The 25,800-nt window shown below is 39.5% G+C and overlaps 1 protein-coding gene across 2 annotated transcripts in view; it reads left to right on the forward strand.

The window, feature by feature from the left end:
• Nucleotides 1–25,800, forward strand: part of col11a1a (collagen, type XI, alpha 1a) — a 105,574-nt gene that overhangs the window by 50,180 nt on the left and 29,594 nt on the right. For both annotated transcript variants that reach the window (XM_074693943.1, XM_074693944.1), the window contains exons 32-50: nt 1,743–1,796; nt 2,507–2,551; nt 2,690–2,743; nt 2,886–2,930; nt 5,803–5,856; nt 6,441–6,494; nt 10,743–10,796; nt 11,439–11,546; nt 14,554–14,643; nt 16,838–16,891; nt 18,473–18,580; nt 18,708–18,815; nt 19,330–19,383; nt 19,542–19,595; nt 19,731–19,838; nt 24,709–24,762; nt 24,842–24,895; nt 25,222–25,275; nt 25,501–25,554. In XM_074693943.1, coding sequence (XP_074550044.1) covers nt 1,743–1,796; nt 2,507–2,551; nt 2,690–2,743; nt 2,886–2,930; nt 5,803–5,856; nt 6,441–6,494; nt 10,743–10,796; nt 11,439–11,546; nt 14,554–14,643; nt 16,838–16,891; nt 18,473–18,580; nt 18,708–18,815; nt 19,330–19,383; nt 19,542–19,595; nt 19,731–19,838; nt 24,709–24,762; nt 24,842–24,895; nt 25,222–25,275; nt 25,501–25,554 — 1,260 coding nt within the window. The remainder of the gene's footprint in view (nt 1–1,742; nt 1,797–2,506; nt 2,552–2,689; nt 2,744–2,885; nt 2,931–5,802; nt 5,857–6,440; nt 6,495–10,742; nt 10,797–11,438; nt 11,547–14,553; nt 14,644–16,837; nt 16,892–18,472; nt 18,581–18,707; nt 18,816–19,329; nt 19,384–19,541; nt 19,596–19,730; nt 19,839–24,708; nt 24,763–24,841; nt 24,896–25,221; nt 25,276–25,500; nt 25,555–25,800) is intronic.

A 25,800-nucleotide genomic window follows, 5' to 3' on the forward strand; every position in this document is an offset into this window, starting at 1 on the left:
TTACCTGTGTTTCTGAGGAGGAGACAGCTGTGGAGCTGATTATTAATACTAAATGTGTTTTTCACACAGCACTGATAAAGATGCATTTAAAAGTGACAGTTAACAAAATAATCCTTTTATCAAAATGATGACTTTAAGAATCATCAGTGATAGAGTTAAGTCAAAGTCTGTGAAGAAAAAATATGCTCTGCTTTATGACAGTTTACTTGATATAACTTTATGTTGCAGTTGTGTGTAGAGGAAGTCAGAAAGTGTTATTGATTGCTTTTATTGATTGTTCTGAATGCATCGTTTGATGAGGTGCTGCTGGATGGGTAAGCTGATTTTAATCCCTCCGTTTACAGAGTTTGACTAAAAGAAACCTCAGCAGTGCATTCGCCTGTTATAGAGTTTTGTGCTCTGTGAATTCTGAATGCCTGAATGTCTTTATGTTTAATTTCAGACACTATCAGGACATAAAAGCTACTTAGGTCCACTCTAATAATAATCATAATACACTAAAAACTACATTTGGATCATTGGTTAAATCCAGATTTAAGATTAGGTTAGCGTATGCAATGAGCTGAGTCAAGAGTTGGTTATGTCTCAAGGCTGTAAGGATATCAGATTTTTCAATACTCTGATTCTTTGTGTTGTAAAAACAGCGTAATCACTGTGTCTCTGTTGCTTAACATTTAAATGTGTTGACAAGCAGCGAAACTAGTAGATAATCAGATTAACAGCCATATTTTAACTCAAAGCTGCTGTGCTAGAACAAGAGAAAGAGTTTTCTGATACACAAACATAACATAAATGTCTATATGAAAGTCTAAAAACAGGGACAGGACATGATGAGCTTTGTCTCTCTCTGTCACTTCTCGTCCTGATTTTCTCTTTTTTTAAACTTATTTTTAGTAATGCTTTGTAGGTGATTCATTATGCTTTGTTATCAGGACTGCTTAATTTTGTACTGTCTATATACAAGGAAAAGAAAGAAAGAAAGAAAGAAAGAAAGAAAGAAAGAAAGAAAGAAAGAAAGAAAGAAAGAAAGATAGAAAGAATGAAAGAAAGAAAGAAAGAAAGAAAGAAAGAAAGAAAGAAAACAAGCACATGTATAAAAAAAAAAAAAAAGATACACAAACAGATAAACACATGCAACACAAGACCTCATAAACACATCAGCACATATAGTATTCTTATAAAAGAAATAAATTTAAGTTTTGGCATCAAATGAAACAAAATCTACCAGTTTGTGAACAGGGGATCACAATTTTGGAATTCAGACAGGTATAGAGTTAGACTTTTTGCAGTTTTGTACTTATATGATTTCCCAAAGTGACTTAAGTGAACATGTCTGTGTGTCTGTTCCAACATACAACCTGCTCAGTTCATTTTCAACATAAAGAAACCAACCATCATGTTGAAAAGTTTGTGGAAAAAGTTTATTTTTTGGTACATTTGTTAAACTGCTTAAATACAAAATTTGTCTGTTGAGGAATAACTCATTCTATATCACACAACCCATGCACCATGCTAAATTGTGTTGTATACCCCTCCTGATTCAGATACACTTTGTTAAAAAACACCAGCAAGGCACTTAATTTAAGTTATGAGAGTGTCAAATGCCCTAAATCTGTGGATTTAAAAAACATAATTTCAGATTATTTAAAAAAAAAAAAAGGCATTGCAGATAAATATCCACATCCTGACCTTCACAGTCTGCCTCTTCCCTCTCTCACTGTTGCTCCATCTCCTCCTGACAGGGCTCAAGCGGTTTCCCAGGGTTCCCTGGAGCCAACGGAGAGAAAGGAGCCAGGGTGAGAAAACACACACAGACACACAAATAAAAACACACTCTCACAAGCTCACTGTATCCACATACTGTTTGTGTATGAAAATCATCACACCATCTTATCCCTGCACAAAGGAAAAATTGATTTCTATCACAGAAGCATCTGTACGGTGAGTGGGTACAAAAAATAATAACAGCACAATCGATGTTTGAGAGAGAACAAAAGACGGGCTCCAATTCAGAAACTCACCCTGTTATTTTAATCAAACAAAATAAAAACAGAAATAATCAGAGAGAACAGAGGAAAGTTTGTAGATGATGAATTAGATTAATTCAGTGGAATCTTTAAGGTACATTATCTCACTAACGGCAGCCTGATGAAAAATAATGTAGTTTATTTTATAAAGCACTCTTGTTAAACTGCTGTTTAAAGTTCTTCAAAAAGGCGGGAGAAAAGATACAATACAGGAGAAAAAAGACAGAAGCTTTTGTTGTGGCTCAGTGTTTAATCCATGCTACATGCAGTGTCACTGGTTCAATTCCTGGCCTTGTCCGTTAGCCCCTTTACCCCTCATATCCAGCCCCTCTTCAGATGTCTAAATTAAGAGAGGGAGCACTCTATTATAAATAAAGGAATCTGCAGCTGTACAGAAGTAGTTTTGTATTCATCAGACGAGGATTGTGAAAAATGTCGCAGGAAATGAAGGTAATGATTCTCTTTTGTTTCTGTAACAGGGCATTGCAGGGAAATCTGGACCCAGAGGACAGAGAGGACCCACGGTACGTTCACTTCACTCCGTGATCCTCTTGTTCAGTGTGTCGCAGCAGTTTGTGGAAGCTAAAGAAATGATGTCTCTAATATTTGTCGGTTTTTATGAGACGCTCTGTTTTGACTGTTAAAGTTTTGGCTGTCTGCAGGGCCCTCGTGGAGCTCGAGGCGCTAGAGGTCCAACAGGAAAACCAGGTCCAAAGGTACACAGATCAGATAAATCACAGAAAAACAAAACGCTTTGTTGCTCTCACATCTGTTGTGTTGTGCTTCTCTTTTTGTGATGGCTGTTAAATCTGTGAGATCAGATATAAAACTTAACTGCTGATGGTTTTCTTGCTACAGGGAACGTCAGGAAACGATGGACCACCAGGCCCGCCCGGAGAGAGAGTAAGTCCACAACACTATGAGAGTAGGAAATATGAGAGAGAAACAATGATTATTGCTTTTTATCGATCAGTCACCAACAGAGTTACGACTTTAGACATGAACTTAGAGTGGATGTTCTTTTTGGCAGTGACTGGTCTTTGTATTTAACTCAAGCTAACGTGATGGGATTTGATTGTGATAAAGTTCAGTTTAAAGCTCAGAGTTCGTCCTTTTCTCAGCCTTTCTGTTCTAAAATCAGCAAACTGTAGTTTTGTCTTCATATAGAGCTGCTTTAAAAAGGGCCCGCACATGGTCAGTGTTAATTCTGAATTCCCTTTTTTTAATCTATTAAAACATCCCTCCAAACACAGGGAGACAGATCACATCAGTATTGGGTTGGTCTGTCAAAGACCATATCTAGACGTCAGTGCAAAATGGGTACAATTTTGACATCTAAATCTGACCGTATCTGAACGTTGTAATGACATTCAGCGTTTGAACGTCATTCGCAGACCAAATCTAGACGTCAATGAGACATTCAAAATGGATCCAAACATTCAGACATCACTAGTAGACTTTTTTTAGACATTAATCTGGCCTCCATACAACGTCCAAAAAGACGGGATAAAAACTTTCATTCTCACCTGCAGGAGACCTGATTTGGACGCCAAAAATTACGTTAAATATACGTCATTTCAACGTCACAATGCCCAGTGGGATGAGTTTCACCAAATTTAAGATGAGATTGCCTCCATTCCACTAAACATTAGATATATAATTTTGATAATCCTGCTTTAATTGTCACTCATTTAATGTGATCATATCCAGAAACTTAAACAGCAATTACTTCATTTCTCTTCAGTATGAGATTAATTTTAAAAAGCAGAACACAATGAAAAATCTTTACAATCACAAATATTTAATTTAAAATTGAAGGATTTAAATGTCTTCCACACATTAACTGTTTCCTCTGTTAACAGATTTAGGCTAATTTAAGCTCTATGTTAGATACATCTATGACACAAGTGAGGAACTCTGCATTCATTTTGTCCATAGTTTGTCCATCATAGTTTTTGTGATAGTGCTCAGCGTCTGTTCCAATGCACATGTACACAGAAGTACAAAAGCATGCAGTTAGTGCAGTTTGATTCTCCTGTAGAGATCAGCTAAGACATAAAACTGAGTTCACGTCAAGGCTGCAGGAGACAGTGACTTTTTTAGAGGTAACTCTGATGAAGAACCACAAAGAAAGTTAGTGTTAAACATCCTTTCTTCATATCCACAGAGTCTTTTATAGTAATATACTCATTACAGCTCAATAAAACTCACATTCAGAAATAGTTCTCACCAAAAATGCAAAAGTCTCTGGTGATGAACTGTTTTTCTCAGCCGTGTCTGCAGTGGATGGTTCTTTAGAAATATTAAAACCTCCAGAATAAAAAGACATTTTAATCCATCCTGACACAGAGTTAAGTCGACGCTGTTTTAAAGATCAATGATCATTCAGCTTTAAAAACACAGTGACATTAGAAAGAAAAAGATTAAACACATTTCTTTGATACTTGATGTGTGAATTTAATTTAATCTCTTTTAATCCCTCTTACTGACTCCATATTATCGTAAACAGGAACTGCATCAAATTAGTTCCACTGTGTCAACATATTTCTTTGAAACAAACTTCAGTGTAACTTTCAGAAGGCTATCTGCAGCTAACACGGATCAGTCTGATCTCAGTCCTCACACAGGTCTCAGTTTTCCTCCTGGAAAACAAAAATGCATGCAACTACACCATAGTAAAATCACCTATGGGCTTATATCCAGAAGATGCTTACTATAGCTAAGTTACTCTCTGTAGAGTTCAGCACATTATGATTATAAACTAAACAATTTCAGCTCCCCAACATCACAATTTGTCAACCTCAGCAAGCCCAGCCCTGATTCCTCCCCTGGTCTGTGTGAGTCTTAAGGGAACTGTAATTTACCAAATGAGCATTATGCTGTGTTAAAGAAGACATGAAACTAGAGATTGACCACAAACTCAATAGAAAAATGTCTACTTAGGTAAAAAATCAGCTAAGACTGAGGACCATTTTTAAACTGGTGGAGTTGCCCCCTGCTGGACTTTAAAAAATGCATATTTGTAGTGCATTTATAACAGCTTCTCTTTTTTCAGGCTCAGAGATACGTCTTCCCTTTTTGTATCAGTCTTTACATTAAATCTAGCTGAACATTCATTTTAGGCACTCCAGCGTTGGGATGTCAAAATACAGATCATTCACCTTATTTGGTTTGCACAGTAGGGGAGTGACGTGATGGTATCAAATAAAATTACTCTAAGCCGTCAAAGGACCTTAACTAAGAAATGAAAAAAAAAAAGTTACCTTTGAAATAAAGTCATCATGATGTTTTACATTTATTATAATCTACTCACTCTGAATCTATTTTTTTTTAGTATTTCTTTCCATTAAAAAAATCAAAATTTAAAGTCTTACAAGTTGAGCCTGTTAGACCTACTAAACCTTCACTTTCATCTTTACCATCATCATCATACATTCACCCTTCTCCTGGAAGACCTGTGAGCCTCCTTTGAAGCACAGTGCTCACTATTAAGTCCCTGATCACATAAACCAAACTGATAGCAATGGTTTGAGAGCATTCCCATCTCCTGATAGATTTAATTATTACTTTTAATTTAATTATCCTGATTTGATCAATTTAAATGTATCTTGCCCTTTCAGCTTCTCTAAAAGTTGTCGTATGTACATGACATCCCGCACACTGTGTTTCCGAATGTTTTGTGTTTATTCACATTATTTCTTTTTTTTTTTATATTCATGCAGTTTCCTATTTTTTTCCCCATACATCACCCTTAAACTCTGTCTGTGCGTTGCAGGGGCCTCAAGGACCTCAGGGACCAGTAGGCTTCCCAGGACCAAAGGGCCCTCCTGTAAGTGTCCCTCCTCCCTGGACTCTTGACATCTCTATGTGCAGTAAACCTGTAGTATCGCTGTTTGGTCTGCAGAGCTCCTGCGTCTACACTCGTCTTTTCCTCTTCCTGGTGTCTGAATGGCAAATTAGTCCAGTTTGCAAACATTACGAGTCAGAATTGATTGAATCGGAGGAGTTCATGGAGTGCAGTAATACATAGAAATATCCCTAATTCTGTGCAGGGATCATTAGTCTCACTGTTATCGAAGCAGAGCCCATTTTCTCTCTCTTTAGCCCAGGCGGGAGACAAGTGGTAATTTCCACCTATTGATTCAGCTTCATCGCTGGCTCTCTGCCCTCACACACAGATGCTGCTCCTTTCACAAAAACATACAACCTGTTATATTTCCATTAGAGTTCCTGAGGTCTAAATACACTCACCTGTCTGCGAGTTCTGTGATTCAGCCTGCAGAGCATTTGCAGAGTACTACAGCAATAATATCTTATCATGTGACGAAAAAACATTAATGGAAGAATTAACCTCCAAAAGAGACAAACTGTGCTGTCTCCCATAATGAGCGTGTGTTTATTTCCTCCTGACAGGGACCTCCTGGGAAAGATGGATTGCCTGGACACCCTGGTCAGCGCGGAGAGACGGTGAGTGTCAAAGATGCTGAGTGAGCACTTTATCCCAGAATGCTTTTGTTGTTCTGGATTTACTCTCTCAAACATGGCAACAATTTCTTTCTCTTGGCTTCTTCTTCAGTTGAGTCCAGACATGAAACACAGCTTAGTTATTATTTTAACAGCCTTATTACATCTCTCAACAGAGGAGTTGCAAGTTTTGATTTTCTTAAAGATGAAAATACTCATATGGACTCTTTTTCAGTTTCCACCACAAGCTCAGAGGAATCATGGAGTGATTTATCTTTTTAATACAACACAACACAACTGAAGGGCAAGAAAACAAACTTTATCAATCAAAAAACAGTAGACACAAAGTACAACAAGTTAATACAAATAAACAGTAGTTGCAGGACTACTTCTGAAAAACTGAGCTTTCTGATGTCTGTCTATCCAATCCATGCTCTACTCTAAAGCTCTTATTCTTATTCTTAACTCTTTGTTTGAGTGAAGATAGGGTCAGGGGGAGGGGATAATCTATAGTGAGTGGGTGCTTATTCAGAATAGAGTTCTTACACTGTGGGGATGACACAGAGGAGTCTTGCCTCATTATGAAGGGACTCCAAATGTGATAGACTCCTTTTCCTCAGGTTGATTCTATACAATGTGTTGATCAGGATGTTCCTGGCACCACTGTTAATATAAGTGTGAAAGCTGGATAATAAGAATGAAAACACTCACATTAACAAAGACGTGAGGATTTAGCTGATATAGGAGCAGCAGATCTGAAAGTCAGTTTTTTTTCATCCTAGATCAAGTAATATTGATAGCAGGGCGTTTATAGGTCGGTTTCTCTTGATTACAGAACGAATCTCACGTTCCCCATCAGTGAGCTGCACGACAATTGAATCTTCCCTCCTCCTCCTCCTACTCTTTCTCCTTTTCCTCCTCTTCCCCCCTCATCCTATCTCTGCTGCTCTTTATGCAGCAGATTACAATCAGTGATACAACATCTCAGTCGGATGCCAAGAGGGCAGTCGTGTCTCTTTAAGAAAAAAATCTGAAGACAAAGCCCATATGATGGCTGTCTCTCTCTCTCACACACACATATACACACACACACACACATACAGATGAATGAAACGCAAATATGCTGCGTTCTGTCTGAATACATCAGGATGGCTCAGGCTGCTGTCTCACAGCGATGGACAGCAGATTAATACAGATTCATGCCTTCAAACATCTGCTGCAGTTTTTATTTCGCTGTCACTGAGCAGGAAGGATGCTTAGATTGTCCTCGTGACGCCTCCTTCAGAATTATCAAACAATAAGAGCTGAGGTAGAGCTAAACCTGCAGACGTAGAATCTGTTGCAGCAGCATGGACAATGGTTTGTTTTATTTGTCATGAGCTTAATGAGAAACGTCTTCACTAAATCTACACTGGGGGCGCATCCAAGGGGAGAAGAGATTTATCTGACAGTTAAAAAAAAAAAAAGCAAAGTTTGGCTTGATCACATCTTTGCATTCCTCAGCTCTGGACTTCATTTTCTCTGTACTTGGTATGCACGGGTGCACATTGCTTTGACGAGGCTCGGAGGGCAATAAATTCCACTAAGAGCTTGACAGATCATCGCCTGTATCGTTAAAGCTTCCCTCTCCGCCTGCCTCGTTCCTGTAGATAACGTAACACACCACACAAGACTGCTCCCCCTGCCCTCAGTGCTGTTTCAGGGACAGCGATGGAGTCTTCATTAAGGTGTTTATGGCTGTCGATTTATGAGCTGATGAACAGGCTCCACAAGCATCCAATATGAGAAAAGACCTCAGCTGTAAAAAGATGCTCAGACCAGAATACACGAGTCGCACTTTAGGAAGTGCAAATAAAGATATGAGCCTGTGTGACTGAGGGTAAGGGTAAGAGCACTGCCCGAGGGTTTCTGTGGAATAATGCATCAAAACAAATCACAACACAGAGCGATCAGTGAGTTTGGTATTATCTTCCTGCCAGGATCAGATTTTCAAGACATTAGACTAAAACTGCAATCTTAAGCCTAACCAAGGAGTTTTAGATCAAATATGGCTGATTGTTTCATCCTACTCTGGTCATAATCAAATTCCTGTAGCAGCATTCATGTTTCCAACTTGATGCCCTTTATTGGCAATTTTCCATAAGGAGCTTTTTGGTAACCCAACTTCAACATTCCTAGACTTTTTTTGCTGCTTATGAAAAGCAGTGCCAGAGAAACACAGATTTTTAATTATTAATTGCTTTATTCAACATTTCTCTTTTTTTTAATAGAAAATAAAATAAGGTAGAATGATTCTTTATGTCCACCAAAGTGAATAATTAACAAGTAGTTTTTTTTTCTAGTGCCCAGCAAAACCTCATCACTTCTGAAGAAATTACTATCTACTCACAAAATGAAATTGTGATGGCGGCAGCTCAGCTTGCAGCCCCTGAGTAGTTTCAGCTTTAAGTTCTACCTGATGCTTGAAGTGCCAGAGAAACTCTAATTTTTGTCACTTTCGCTTTTTTATTGTTCTTATTGGTTGAAGCCAACAGGTAGGATTGTTTGGTAGTCTTTAAGTTTTTATTTAGCTTTAGGAAAACCACTAAAACATCTTTTGGAGACTCAGTACAGTTTCATCCTGCACATGCTGCACTTTCAGAAGGATACCACCTAAAGGAGAAAATATTCTCACGCCAAACTGGTGCTTGTAGGTTTTTTTTTTTCATCAGTGACTTTTTGGAGTGTAGTCCAAGAAATGCTTTGGGGTTTTTAGATAATCAAGTTACAACACTACTTCCCTTTTTATGCTTACATGCGTTGTATAAAACAGACATCTCCTCAGCTTAAAATAACTAAATAACTGTCTTATAAGCCTCACAATCAGTTCGTATTTGGGAGCAAAGAGTAATTGGAGGAGGATCTAAGCCTATGCAAATTGGATTGTTCCTCTCCTGGCAGACTGGAGTTCATCTGATTTATGCAGCAGAGTCAGAGTCAAATGTTTTAAGTCTGTCCTGTTCTGCAGTTTGAATCTGCTTAAGCATGTCCATAGGGAAAAGTGAAATGCAAATCAAACACACACTGAAGATGTAAACTTATGCACAAAGTTTACCACAACTAATTGGTCTGAACTCCTCCAGAGAACATGTGTGCTAACTCTTAAAACATAGTGTCTGTCTCTGTCTTCTTGTTTCTATCCAGGAAAAAAAAAATCATTTTAATTTGGTTTTCTTTTTAAATAAGTAAAAAGTATAATTGTGTTATTTTTTTATATAAGAAAAGAGAGATTACTTTTAAAGCATCATGCACATTTCAAAGCTGCTGGGACGATGATACCTGTGGCACAGGAAGTCATGTCTAATGTGTAAAAACTTTTAGTTCAGCTTCTGCAGAATTGAAGCAACATCCTGCTATGGACTTATATCTTCCTATCAGACTGAAGTCAACCTGACAGATCTTGTGTGAGGAAAACATCTGCCTGCTTCATATGGACTGTTTATAAGCACACTCACTGGAGTTTAAACCATAAATGAGTAGCTCTGAAGTTTTATTTATAAAAACCCCAGATTAAAGCTGCAAAGGTTAGCTATTTCCTCCAGCTTTTAAAAATATGTCGATGTAATAAATATGTAAAAACTCCAGTTAGTACATGAAGGAGGAAAAGATTTATATTTATATGTAGAAAACAAAACTTGCTTTAATTCTACTAAAAACAAAATCGATGCTGAAACACTGATGCCAAAAGAGGATCAAAGCGATAAAACTAAAGCAAAACGCAAGTTCATTACATGTGTTATCATACTTGGTCCACCTCAATGCTGAAAAAACTAGATTATAATTATAATAAGGATACTACAACCAAAAACAAGATCACAACTAGTGCTGTATTACATTTAGAAAGGTTTTATCATTGTTATCGTTTAAAGTATTAAACCAAATTCTCATATTTAGTGATCAGATGACACAATGGTGACAGTTCCTCTGGTTTTCTGAACACGGGGGATAAATAAATAAAGTTAGTCAGATCTAATGTGTGCATTTAACTCAACCACATATCTTTGTTTCATATCATTTCTCCGTCTGTTCCCTTTGTTATGTCCTTTTTAGATTCCAAACTACAAACATTTTTTTCTGTAGATACTGATTCAGAAAAAAAAGGACAGAATCCCCTTTGTTTTATTTTCTCCTTCCTGCTACTTTAATTTAAAATCTGTTTGTTTCAAGTCTCGTTATCGACTGTCCTAAGAAGGCTTTCTAATCTGTTTTCAGGGTTTCCAAGGAAAAACTGGTCCACCAGGTCCTGGAGGTGTGGTCGGGCCCCAGGTAAGAGAAATGCTTTATTAATGTGTTTCATTAAAATAAATATTACAGATTAAAGTTTTAAATGTGCCTTCTTCGGGGTGTTATCTTCAATAAAGGATTAAAGGAGAGGACAAACAGAAAACTCTTTTTTTGATCAATCAAAGACACAAACATGTTATTGGATTATCTATATGTTTAGTTTAAGTTCAAAGTTAGTGAGGAAAATAACCCTGGAAATTGCAGTATATTGCATTTTCACTCCCTGTGATGTTATTTCTAGGCATATTTTAAAATGTCTTATATGCCCAAACATGTCTAAATTCCAAAGGCTGTTTCTTATTGAAGTTATGTTATGGAATTGTGACTTTATTTTGGCTAAATCCCAACTAACTGAATTTTCCTAACCTGTTTTTAACTGCATGACAAACAATGTACAAACTCCACCGAATATTAATATAATGAAAAAGAAAAACACAAGAAATAAACTTTCTGATCCCCCTGAAATCTTTCAAAACCAACCAGTAACATTTCATCGTCCTCGTTTTGATCATGCAAACAAAATCCTGGAGGAGTCTCCTGCAGGTTTATTTTCATATATTTTCAGTCTGTATCTTTGCTCTGATGAGCTGCATGTAATATTCAGTTTCTGTGATGACATCCTAGGGACCGACTGGAGAGACTGGTCCTGTTGGTGAGAGAGGCCACCCCGGACCCCCTGGTCCACCCGGAGAGCAGGGTCTTCCAGGCGGAGCTGGCAAAGAGGGAGCAAAGGTATGTGTCCAGTTTGCTGAAACTAAAGGAGAGGAAGAAGTCAGAGGTGTCAAAGGATTTACTCATGGGTCACAGTATTACATGATCTCTTAAGCTGGTCAGAGAAATACTTTATGTGTTCAACATTGGGTTGCTCTCATGAGCTGCGTTAGGTATGAGTGAGTAACACTCAGAGAGGAAGGCTTGGAGCTTTATTGAGTGATCAGCAGTAAAAAAAAAAAAAGCTGCCATTGGAACTCATGCTGTTGCAATTACCTTACATGATTTGATTTTGCATTTTGAGCCAGCTGCATTCACAAGCAGTTTATTTCTGGAGGCCATGCAAAGCTCAATAGACTCCAGGATGACTCAAATAAAAACTGTGAGAAAGCAGAAAAAAATCTATAGCAGTGAATTCACAGAGAAACACCAAAGTCCTGCATCACTCTCAGCATTTCACAAGATTCAGCGAGAGACTTGTAGAGCTGAATTCCGTCCTCTCACCCCCTGGATGGCAATCCAGCTCCCATTAGGAGCAGACAGCAGCCATTTTGTAGAAGTATGTGCCGCTCCAAAACAACCCCCAAGCTCCAAGGACCACTCAGCATCCCCTGCCCCCCCATCCTCCTCCTCAGCACCCCCTCAGCCCCAAACCATGTCTCCTGTTTTCATTTTCTCCCCTTCTTCCCCAAACAGACAGTTTAATCAAGTCCACCAGCTCCAGACCCTCCGCCACTCACAGCCCCTCTCCTCCCGCTCAGGCCTGTTCATCAGTATGCAGGGACACTTTGTGGAGGTCTTGGCAGCAGCGTCCAAATCCTCTTATGCCTCTCAAGCCCACTCCTCTGTGCTCGCCCTGTTTGCAGATAAAGTCAGACTGCCAACACCGAAGAAAGAGAACAAGCCAGAAGTAACTTTGTCTGCAGGCTGTGCTCTTGTTTTAGAGATGTGGGGTGAAAATGAAGCGGCTCTGCCATCATTTGTATCCAGTGTTTATTTCCAGTGTAGTTACAGGTGGTGACACGTCTCAGGTGTGGGGACACGCCATCAGCTGCACAAACAGGGCACATTTAAACGCTGTATTCACCCCTAAAAAAGGAGATTTATACTCATACATTTAGTTTAACTCAGTCAGTCTGATTTTTTATTTTTTGGCTGCTAAAAAAAACACACCAGCTTCATAAAGTCTTTTTCCCACACACTGAACCCAGAGGACTGAAATGTTTGTATTTCATGCTTTGGCAGGTTGTATGATTTGATTAGAGCTGAGAATTATGTATTGACTATGCGGTGTCACTGCTAATGAATCCACAGAAACATACAAGCTTCAAGCTAATTGCAGCTAATGGCCCATTAAGATGGATGTCGGCTACAAAACAAGCACACTCCTGCTCCTGGTGGGATGTGCAGAGCCATTACTGCCGTCTATGTTGACATGTCAGATACTTTTCAGTCTTAATGTTTTTCAGAGTGTAGAGCTCTCTGTGGCTGAGATGTAAGCTTTGCATTTGAATAGAAAACATAAATGCAGAAACATACCTGAGTGCCATGTGTCACCAGAGGGCTCAGGGGAAGAAGAGGAGGAAGAGGCAGTAAAGCATCTTTAAATAGGGCCATCATTTCTCCAGTTTGAGTGCAGTGCAGCTCTTAAATATGACATTTGGCTGTCGTGTGCTCTGCATCTTGAGGAAGCTCCTCAGAGTTACAGCAGAAGATTTAGATTACAACAATAAAAAGAGAGTCTGCAATAATAAAGATCCACTTAGGCTTTTTTATTTTTTTTTCACAAGGCTTCGCAAATTTAGGCCCATCAAATCTGTCATCTGTAACAAATCAGAAGGCAAACAATAACTTTCAAAAATACTTGACGAAAACATGAGCTGAAGTCAAAGTAAGATGTTATCAGTGACTAGAGAGGGTGTCAATCAAGTCTCCTGACCAGTGAAGAACAGTCAAAGAGAGGAAGAGGAAATGAGGATGCTATATGCAGGGCATGCTGCAGGGAGGGGAGGGGCACCTCATCCTAATGATGACCCTCCAACCAGGGCACCCCTCCTCTCCAAAACACAAACAGGAGAGTCAGACAGAGATGGCCTGTGTCCTGGTGGTGGGGTCGTCACACATCGTTAGTGTGTGATGGATTGGACTCTAATAACCTGTTTGCTCTCAGTAGTTAATTGGTCATATGGATGTATTTTTGTGGCCTCTTCCTGCTCCGCTGCAGTCCTGGCAGTCGTATGGTGATGTCAGGAAATACTACTGCATAAATGTAATTGAAAGCAGTGTGTATGCTTTCCATATATCTTAAATACTTGTATTATAACTGCAAAGCTCCAATTCTCTGATCAGTCTCTGCTGTGTGACGATTTCAGCAGAACATATCAGTATTTGTCAGACAATCAATTAATTATTCAGGAAGTTTAACTGTTTCTACCTCTCCTTTTACAGTCAGCTCTCAGAGGGCCATGATTGTATGAACTGATTGGTCAGGGTGTAGTTTTGTCACACAGATTTCTCATCCTGTATGTAGCAGGTCAAGTGTTGGGCAAACTATCATGGTGATCTGCTCTGATAGGAAGAAAACCACCTCTCTTGTACTTAAAGCCAGAGTTAAGTTTAAAGTTACTTCACTGACCAGAAATCCTGCTTTAGGCCTAGATACAGTCTGTGTAAGCTAATCGGTCGTGGATGAGGCCAGTTTTCTGAATCCTCCATATAGCTCTGTAGAGGAAATCAGTGTTTCTTAATGACTCTGCTTTCAGATCTTTGCAGCTCTGATGCTGAATATCAGGAATATCCCACAGGAAACAGGATTTTACAAACCTTTTACAACTTCATCTCTGATGTCAAGCTATGGTTTTTTTACAAGCTGTGTATATCCATGTCGCTAAATGATTAAAAAAAAAGTTCATGCATTACATTAGAATAAAAAGCATGGGATGAAGTATGTATCTCTCAAAGTTATATTGATGCAGCACATTAAGTAATGACAAACCTTAATTACTCACCATGATGTTTTTGTCTACAGGGAGACCCCGGACCACAAGGACCCCCAGGTAAAGATGGTCCCCCCGGCCTGAGAGGTTTCCCCGGAGAACGAGGTCTACCTGGAGCAGCGGTAAGAGCAGCTGCACCCATTCATCACAGTCTTCCTCTGCATGTCTGTTAGTAGAAAGTGACAGAACTTTGCTCCAGAACAAATGAAGCAGCGTCTATCTGCAGCTATTCGCTTCATTAGAGACACCAGCCCTGAATTCACTCCCACCAATCAATCTGCTGCAGAGGAAATCCAAAGCGACATCTTACAAATGAACAGGCGTGCCTCTGCATCGCTGTTCCGCCACCCACACCACTTTTTTAACCACTGCAATGCATCATGGGCCTCTATTACAGAACAAATGCTGGTCAGAGATTCATTTGAAAGAAGTTTAACTCAAGGACCTGATGACACGTTTTGATATTTCAGCAGTTTTCAGGAGGCAGCAGCACTATTTGTTCTCCTCCGTTTGCATTATTTACTCAATAAATTATTAAGTGAGAAATGTTGCCGATTAGTTTGTGGTGTCTGCGAGCGGACACGCTGCAGCGAGGGGAAGTGTTGTGCTGTCTGCATCCTCAAGGTCAGTGAGACTCTGCAGGCAGGCCGGCAGCTCCGCAGATTGTTTTCTGTCGTTGTAATTTACTCCAACACACAGCCGGAGCCAGCAGAGACTCATTACCCACACTGCCATGTGCTCTTTTGTAGCCCACAAGGGAGCTGCACAGACACGTACACACAAATTCATACACACGTTTCAGGCATTGACAAACACAGAGGAAAGCAAACCTATATGTGACATATAATAAACACCCTGCATGTGTAAGTAGAGCTTCACAGGGCTGAATAAAACTACATACACACACACAAACAGTCTTATATGCTCACAGTTTATGTTTCTATATGTGAGCAAATCAATCCCAGCAGTCTCTCACTGCAGCATGGAGGAGCACGCTCATAAAGGGAATGAGATTCTTTAGATGTCGCTCAAGTTTCAGAGCTCTGCTGTTGGATTTTCTTCCCCTGACTTTCTTTATTTCTGGCCTTGAATTCCTGCTGGTGGTCGAACCGGGTGAAAATGTCAATAGCTGAGGTGTTTCTTCAAGTGTTACTCTGAGGTTAAATGCTCTCAAACACATTTCTGCAGTGGAGGAATCAGGCTGGAGTGACAAACAGGTGTACAAGGACAGACCGAGGATGGCGGTGTAGAAAGAAAATTTAGAGGCTGATTCAAAGTTAGTGATAATGGACCCTGATTACAACCTAGATAAGCTGATAAACTCAGCGAGCCCATCTAGCTTTGTCCAACAGAGGCGTTTAAGGTGAAGGCCTTTTTATTCAGGGTGAATTTGAAAGAGTAACACACTCCTGTGTCTTCACATGTGTCATATTAGTGTATGTTATACCCTACTTATAAATTGGGGGAATCATCTTAAAGAGAAAAATAACAAAACATTTACCCCCACCCAATCTCCCTGTGTTGACCTTCTGTGAAGCTTAAAATAGATTTTAAGTCATTTTGTTCTCTCCGACCCATCTCTCTGACCTTTTTAAAGTACAATTCTATTGAGTGTATCAGGGGTGGGAGAAAATATAGGAAAATCGATATATCAGGATTTTTTGTTTGACAATATCAAAATCAGGATTCTTTGTCAAAAAAAAAAACTTTTTTTTTTTTTTTTCAAATTCAAATTCTTCATTTCAGTCCATGTTTATATCACTTTTCCCCAGCAGAGGGTGAAATGTTTCTCTCTGACTCATGCGATGTGCATTTTATGGGTAAACATGGCTCCCGTTATAGTCTGTAGACATCATCATCATCATTTAACTCTTTTCCATGGTCTAGTGTTAAAAAAGCAACGAAAAATCACGAAAATCGTACATATTGAAGAATCACAATTTAAATCGAATTGGCAGCTTGAAATTGTAATAGAATTAAATCACGAGAATAGCATGTCCTCTAAGCCCGAGAGCGTACTTTGGTCATCAGAGCTGCTGCTCTTGGTTTTCAGGATATCACAGTTCAAACAAACTATGTTGTTTCCCTATACTCTGAAATATGTTGCTTCTATGTCTTCGGCTGAACCCTAACTTCCTGTTATTATCTGTCAGAGTTGTTTTTAATTTCTTTTTCCTTAACAGTTACTTCTGTGTTATATTTTTCAGTCATTTCAGTCTAGTATGGCACATTTCTAATCTGTTGTTGTGTAAATTTAATTTTGAACTTGATCAGATTTGTGGAAGAAGTCCTCATGATGTTTTCTTTTCTTATCAGGGTCCTGCAGGTCTGAAGGGAGGAGAGGGGCCTCAAGGTCCTCCTGGTCCTGTTGTAAGTACATCCCTACCTGTGATACCTTTACAAAGTTAACTTCAGCAAGTTTCTCACGTCTCTAGAATTTAAAGATGTTTGATTCAATTTTTGTCACTGGCTTCATGCAACAGATGCCAGAGAGTATTTTACACCTTTTGGGTAAGCAAAGTTAACATTTTTTCGCAGTCAGACCACCTTAATGCCTACTTTGCCTTGGATTCACCTTCAAACACTTAAAGAAATTGAATATTTATGTATTTTTTGGAACTGGCCCCAGGTAAGGTTTTGTCAGCTCTGTGCTCTCTTTCAGCCGGGCAGTGCTGACTGTTAATAGGACCACACCAACAGAATCCAGCACTGCAGATATTTATTCAGTTATTTATTTCACAAAATAGCAGTGATAAAAGGGGCAAAAGGAAAATAGAAAAAGCACTTTTGTTGGTGTGATAAAATGTAAACTTCTGTTAAAAAACACTAGAAGGTAGAACAAAACCAGTAGACTTCCTGTAAATCAGCGAACATATGACAGAATAAACATTTAGACAAATAAAAGATATTTAGAATTTTGAGCTTTTGAGATACATTTCAGCCCAGTGCCACCCTGGGGCCTTCATCCCTCCCAAACATTTTAGTCTCATCTTTATTTGTAAAAGAAAGCTTCCGTTTTATTTCCTCACAGTCTTCGCCGTCATGCCTGACCCTCCTTATTTTTCATCCATGAAAAAGGTTTGCTCACAAATATTTTTAGTCATAGTCTTCGTCAACGAAATTAGCACTTATTCAGACCAACCAACTCATCTGAAAAGTTGGTTAGGCTCTACGGGTCTGCAGGTACACAGTCAGATCAGTTAGCAGTGGTTATGTCAGCTACCAGATGATATCTGTGACTGTTTACATCCAGGTAGTACAGCTTTATAACATTACAGAGTTACAGCTCCAACTAGTGAAGGGAAGCTGAACTTCAGCTTGGACACATTTGACAATATGATATAAATTTCACTCAAAACAATAAAATTGATCATAACGTCTTGATGTGATTATGTAAATTTGTAGGTAAGGGGTTTAGTTTATATATTTTTTTACTGATACTTACTACTGTAAGGGCTCAGGTGTGTCTGTTTGCTCTGGACACCATGCAGTAAATGTACAGAGTGTCGGTAAGAGCTACATGGATAAGCTTAACTCTCAAAGCATCATTCAGCTTTGTGCTTTGTGGATTAACAGAGCTCTGATACTCAGCGGGACCTTCTTTTCTTCTCAGACACATTTTCACCTGCCCCCAAACAGCAGATAATACGCTCTGCTTTTAAGGAGCAGCTCAGCCTCATTAGAACCTCGAGGACACCTGTTACTGTGTGCCTCTGTGGTCTTTTTAAAAGCTTCTTTGTATGTGTTTATGTTTTTATGTGTGTGTGTGTTTGTGTGTGTAGGTGTTGATCTATTAGCAGTGCGCCCTGATTTGCTAATGTCTTAATGGCAGCGCTCATTGTTCAGCACACTCCTAAGAGGCACAAACAGATATGAGAAATCAACAAAACACGGCCTCTGGTTTTTATTTTCCACTCATTACCTCCCTCTTTCTCCCCCTCTGGATCTCAGGGTTCTCCTGGAGAGAGAGGTCCTGCTGGTCAAGCTGGGCCAATTGGTCTGTCTGGTAGACCGGGTCCTCAGGGTCCTCCAGGTCCCGCTGGAGAGAAGGGAGCACCTGTAAGTGTTTCTTCCTGCAGTTGCTGATGTAACCTCCCTCTGCGTAATGTAATGTCTTTCCTCTCTGCTCTCCTTCAACCCTCACTTTCACCCTTTTTAATGTCACCCCAATAAATGTCTCTTTCAGGGTGAGAAAGGGCCTTCAGGTCCTGCTGGTCGTGACGGTGTCCAGGGTCCTGTTGGTCTACCTGGCCCTGCTGGACCTCAAGGTCCCCCCGGAGAGGACGGTGACAAGGTCAGCACAGCAACCCCCTTCCATCCTGTTGGCCCAGTCCGGACTCACTCTCCCTGCCCAGTCTAGGGAACATTTTGGGACTGAACCAGACTGCAAATCAGTCTCCGTCCTCATGTTCACATTCAGACCATCTGCGTCAAAGCTACGTTAAAGACAATGTGTCCTCACTGTTTCACATCCATCTTCATAACAGAGCTCTGAAACAGGGAGGACAGAAGAGTGTTTTATCTCCTGCAGTGGATACACACTGATGGTTTGATATCAGGTGTTACAGTGAGAAAACATCACACCAAGTCTCACTGTAGAAATAAAAAAAAAAACAAATGAGCCAAACAGTAAAAACCTTTTAGATCAATGTTGCAGCATACTCTCTGAGTTACAAGACTCAAGCCGCATAGTCTGTTTATCTGAGGGGTTTTTAGGTACTTCTCATCAGGTGTGACATTTAGAGAAGACTGTCTGTCTCTATGTCTATGTGTGTGTTCATATGTGTTTGTGTGTTTTTGTCTCTCAGGGAGAGGTTGGAGAGCCAGGTCAGAAAGGAAGCAAAGCTGACAAAGGAGAACAGGTTGGTAACAAATCCTGTCTTACTTCACTCGCTTAATTATGAACATGTTTGGCAGAGTTGTTAAAAGAATAAAAGAGTGAGGTTTTGTTTTGCTCTGACTAATAATTTAATGCTTTTGTAAAATGTTCAGTTAACAATGTTTTCTTTCTTGTGTTCAGGGTCCTCCAGGTCCAGCTGGTCTCCAAGGTCCTCCTGGTGCTCCAGGTCCTGCTGTGAGTAAAAAATACACCTCAACATATTTTCACCTCTCAGACTGAGAGTGAAAAAGTGTCTTCATCCTTAAGTTAAGGGTAAAGATGCATCAGTGTCCAGGCAAAGGTGTGACCATGTGTTTGTGTGTTTCTCAGGGTGCTGATGGAGAGCCTGGTCCCAGAGGTCAGCAGGGAATGTTTGGACAGAAGGGAGATGAAGGTCCTAGAGGATTCCCAGGCCCTCCAGGTCCCATTGGTCTGCAGGTGAGCAACCATTCACGCATTCACTGAACTGCTACTTCGCCCAGACTGTTTAACTCATCAGGTGTTAACATCTCTGCATCAGAGCTCCTGAAGAGATCACCTTAGCTTAAAAAAGACTCATCATCGGTATGAGAGCATCCAGTGCTGGAAGCCACTGTCGCTGTTAAATAGAGATATGTGTAGAGGCTGACAGAGTGAATATTAAGATGGACACAGTAGCTCCACCTCCTCAGAGGGAAGCAAAAAAAAAAATATCCCCAGAGACGGGAGCTGACATATTGCTCAGTTGAAGTCAGAAGCTGTGTCCTGAATCAGGGGCTACTTACTCTGAGAGATGCAACTCAAGACCGGCTTGATCAATGCATCGAAGGCTGTACTATTCCGAGGAGTCCTTCAAATGCAGCTGACAAATGCAGACCGCTTTTCCTGGTCTGCAAAGTGCATCCTTCGTGTGCTGGCATATCCTGAGAGTCATTGTGCCACAATTCAAAGTCACAGCCCTTAAGATGAGAAATCATCTGAAACCACAGTGAACAGACATCTGCTACCAACACTTGCTCTGTGGAGCAACTTGAAGATATATATTAATAATAATATCAATCTTCATATGAGAATGTGTGACCTCTTTAAGTATAAGTGTTGGGGAAAAAAAATTAAACTAAGCAGGTAATAGATTGTAGTGCATTAGATGTGGTAATCCTCTTGTATATATTTTACAGAGTATATTTACTCTTTATTTACATTTATTCACCATCCTTAGATCACTAATATTTTATGTTGTTGGACTAAAAGTCTGCTATTAAGTAGAGATCTGAAAACTCAGCCAGCCCTCCCTCGTCCTGCCTGTAGCAGCACTAACAGTTTGTGGTGATGACCTACATTAGCATTAGGATCACTCAATTACCTTTTTAAACTGTTTGGAGCGACGCCGCTGTGACATTCATCTCTCACCATGCTGCTGTGCAAACACACACACACCTACAAACACACCACACACACAGATACCTGTGCTGTATCTCTGCTTTAATTGGATCTGCGGTTTGTATTGAATGATGACCAGGCTTTGACCTGCAGAGATTACACCGCTCACCTTCATTCAGCGCCAGCATCCTCCCTCCATCATCCTCTGGGTAAAAAATCAAATCTGCTCAGTTAGTGCTCAGAAAATTCCTTCCTGTACATATGTGCAAAGAAACTCTTTCAATCCAAGGATGCGGTTAGATGACTGTTGATATCCTGCTTCAAGAGATTGATTCAGCTGACAGGCATGACACAATAAATCAACATAAGGATTGAAACATTTTTTTTTCTTTTTAAGGCTTTTACCTGCAAATTGATCATAGTAGTTTCTGGTAATAGAAAGTATTTTGTATAGAATCAATCATGCCTTCTGTATATGTTATTAAATGTAACAATATCCTCAATCAAATTTAATATTTAAATTTATTTATTTCCCCAAAGCCATGGCTACCCCCATTAATTTTTGCAAACCCTAACAGGGATGAGAACCCCCCTACTGAAATACTTAAAAACAAAATGAAACAGAAACTTCCAAAGCTTTTAGAGTCCTGCTAAACTGATCAGTTTTGTCGTGCACACAAGGTCAGTCCTTTTGGAAGCAGTTGTGAATGCTCATCCTCATCTAGTGCAATTACCAGGCATAAGCCCTATCTTTTAACTTCAGTGTGCTATTTATTTTGAAAACAGCTGAATAGTTTTTCATCAGGCACAGCCATTTTTTTCAGTAAAAGCCAAAGGCACAGGGAGTAATGATTAATCCAACATGCAACATAATTGGCGAGCCAGCCAGGAGTTGGCTAAAGAAAGCTTAAGATGCTAGAACACATAAAGCAATGATTAAGCAAACATGGGATTACATTTGGACACTTGGAGATTAATGGTGTTAATGTGATCAAGGGAGTAAACAACACGTTGAGTCGCTGTCACTACACAGACCACACATAACATCACGTAAGTGTTAAGTGTAATATTCAGAGGCTTTCTTAGACAGACATCATTAATAGCTATTTTCCAAATCCTTCTTTTTTGTTGGCAGGGGCTCTGAATTTTTCAATCTGATCCTGTCAGTGGGAAAATCAAGAGCTTATCTGACAATGATAACCTGGTTATTTAGACCCTAAGATAAAAATATAACCGGATCAACAAAGGAGTGTAATCAAAGGCAAACCTAGTTGATACAAGACTTATCAGATAAATCCACGTGCGCTATAACATTAGGCTTAATGATGTGGATTATCAACGTGATTATAATCTAAGGAGGCAGGACCTTCCCTTTTGTAGTACCTTGTTTGTAATTATCGTTTTTATCAGCGATCAGCCTCTGAAGCTGAAAACACTCAGAGTTGCTGCAGAAATTGGGGTCATTGTGTTGATGAAATTACACCGACTGCTTCTCATCGTATCTCAGCAGGATTGTATTCAATGGACTTTTAATTGGGAGTAATTCACTTCCCATCGTGATTCCATTAATTGTGCGGACCGACCTGCTCCCCTCGTCATTTCCTCATCGAGCACATTTACCTCGCTGCATAATTAGAAGCAATGCTAACGATCTCAGACTGGAGGAGACCTTTTCTCAGATGAGGTTTCTCATCACAACAAGAATCAGCATGCAGATACACACACCTGAGGCACTCACCAAATTCACCCACAAGCTGGAGACATGCACGTCTTTTGATGGAGAGCAATACATAAAAACCTACAACATCAGATAAAGTCTTTGAGTATCTGAGGCTGCTGCATGTAGAGTGAGTCCTTCTTTGATCTCCTCTGTGAAACCAAACACTGAACACTGATTCAGACACTCACACACACACATGCACACGCACATTCACACAGGGCCGAGCAGGTTACAGCAGCTTAATCACAGCAATTAGCCACAGAAATGTCAGGGATCAAACCTGACCACACTCCCTGTTTAACATGCATGACTGAGCTGCTGCTGTTAGAGTGTTTACCTGATTTAGACTGATCACAGTCAGATGAAACCTCATGACCACACAGGGAAAAATCATCTCATCAATTATCAGAGCAGAAAACAAAACAGGCACAACCTTTTGATTACAAGGATTGTAACAAAAAAACAAACAGAGAAGTATGCTGCTTCGGCTTTATGTTTCATATTTTGTGTATTTTAATCTTTTTTCTGTTCAAGTTGAAAACTCAAACAAAAAAAGAAACATGCAGATTGTATTTTTCTATTAAATTATAATAGGAATGCATTAAGTTTTAAAAACCACATCAATAGATTATAGGGAAAGAATTAATAGTAAGGATGTCAAAACTCTTGTTCCTTCAATTCCTTTTAATCCCACATGCTCTAAAGCACTATGGTCTTACTTTTACATTAAAAGTATCAAAAGGCACCAAATTTAAAAAAAAAGAAAAAAAAAAAAAAACCTCTTAGTCAAAGATGCAGTAAGGGAGATGAAGTTACAAAACAGTTACAAAAAACTGAGATTAAAAAAATTTGTTGAAGTTCCACTATTGGAAACTCATAAAATCTCGACACAAAATGATTTCACTTTCAGCCTCTGGTGCATAGAGGTCACTGCAGTGGACAGCTATTCAAAAATCATTTCTCCCAATGCAATAGTTGGAGGTAGAAATGCATATCAGCCTGTGTTAAGATTTTCAAGTGTTTTGATTTTTTTATGGGCATGGAAGAAAATCTCTCAATTTTTTCAATGTTTTGCTCTTTTTTTTCTAGAAAGCTACAGATATGCATCAGATGGTCAAAATGCTCATCAGCTATAAAATATATAAAGTTAAAATAAAGGAAAATATGAAAAAATGATTTACAAAGCAAAAAAAGAAATTTGTTGGAGTTATAGAACTTCCAGAAAACACATTTTAATTTATTTTGTATCTTAACTTCACCCTGTTTTATACTAAGGTGCACGTAGTCCACTGGAGTGGGCATGTTTGTAACTTAATCCAATATTTGAAAAAAAAAATTAAAAGATTTTTTCATGCCCTAAGAAGAATGAAAACACTTCATGAAAAAAACTTGACACAGGCTTTCATTTTTCGTGCATCAGAGGGATAAAAATTACTGCAGTTGTTATTCTCCATCATCCTCTGAAAGCTTCACCTCTGCTCTGGTTTCACAAAATATGTCTTGTGTCAATCCATATCAATGTGAAAGCAACTCATCTGCACACTTTGGTGTTGATGAATATATGACTGATACAAAAAAATGGGTTGTGGGGATATTGCCTTAAATTGGGGTAGAACTTTATTTAAAGAATCCTCTCACAGAGAGATAAAAACCTGGAGTGTGTGTGCAGATATTTGACACATTACCCAGTTCTTCACCTCCAGCACCTAACCGAGAAACTCCTGATAAATTCGGCTCTTTAATCTACAACAACCTTTCCTTTCCTGCCTCCACCATCATTCAAAGAGCTGCTGAAATATTAGGAATAATCACTAAAAGGATGGACTCTCTCCATTTCCATCTATCACTTTATGTAACTGCTTTTGATTCAGTCAGCGCTCTGTGCTCCTGTTCATCTGCTCAGGTTATCTCAGGTCTCTGATTTATCTGTTAGCAGACTCTGACCCTGCTCAGGATATATTTAGTGAATATTTCATTGAACAGATAATAGAAGCGGACGTGGTTAACACATTCATTTATGCATGTTGTGGCCTACAGTTATGATAAATATTTGAGTGCATCACTACAACGTATTCCAGCATCAGACCTCAGACTGGGTCTCAGGCAGGAGCAGCTGTCGTGAATTCACTCATCAACAGAAACACTTTAAATAATGAAGAGCAGCAGTGCACATTGAAGCACCTTGTGTTTACTACGTGATAATTGGTGATTCATTTCTGTTGTCTGCAGGGACTTCCTGGACCCCCTGGTGAGAAGGGAGAGAATGGAGATGTGGGCCCCATGGTAAGAGACGCACCTGCCTCCTGATAAACACGCTGACATTATCTTCACCCACTCTAACTGCTCTGCTTCTCCTCTGCAGGGCCCTCCTGGTCCCCCTGGCCCCAGAGGTCCTCAGGGTCCGAGTGGAGCTGATGTACGTATGGCTCAATGATAATTACATCATTTAACAGACCGCATGTGCTCAAAGTGGAGCCATAAAATGGATTTTAAAGCACATTTTGTTAGAATTTTCTTTACATCCTGACAGAAATCAGAAGCTCCTCCAACATAAGAATAGAGAGTATCCTAGCATATCTTTCTTCAAAGAAATGCAGACTTTGTCACATAGCCTTGAAAAAATGTAACAGTTACAGCAGCTCTGGCCTTGAGTGCGTTTTATTTAATCTGTAGTCAATATTAGTTTTGAATGAGAAAAATGAGAAAAATTAGACTCATCACCTCTTTCCATTCCTGCTGCAGGGTCCTCAAGGTCCTCCAGGTGGTGTCGGCCCCATGGGTTCTGTGGGTGAGAAGGTAAGAGCCACAGCACTGCACTCAGTAGACATTCACTCTGTTAAAGGGAATATGAAATATAAACATTTAGTTACTTTAACCTTTATCCAATGCATTTATTGTTGGTCACATGACATATAGACTTTGTTTTGACATTATAAGTATGGAAAGAGAGTTTTTAAAGGAGCATGTGACTTTATGTGTGAAGGTTGAGGTGTGCAGACTTTGACATTTGTCTGACTGCAGGGTGAACAAGGTGAGGCTGGAAACCCGGGACCACCTGGAGAGCCTGGAGTTGGGGTAAGAGCACTCTGTGTGTTTGTTAAGCTCAGTGTGAGTCACGTTTGTGTGTCTTTGTGTGGTGTGTTCTTATGTTTGTATGCGTTTGTATTAGGGATAGACCAATTATCGGCCGGGTCGATTATCGGGGCCTGGCTGATTATCGGGCCGATATTTGGCAATTTGAAGCATATCAGCATCTGCCTTATTTTAAAAACGTCCGACAAGAAACAAATTCAAAACTAAGTTGTTGCGGCTCTGATGCAG

This window comes from Halichoeres trimaculatus, unplaced genomic scaffold, assembly GCF_033239565.1.
Source record: "Halichoeres trimaculatus isolate MK-OKI-2021-1 unplaced genomic scaffold, fHalTri1.1 fHalTri1_scaffold_18, whole genome shotgun sequence".
Taxonomy (NCBI): Eukaryota; Metazoa; Chordata; class Actinopteri; order Labriformes; family Labridae; genus Halichoeres; species Halichoeres trimaculatus.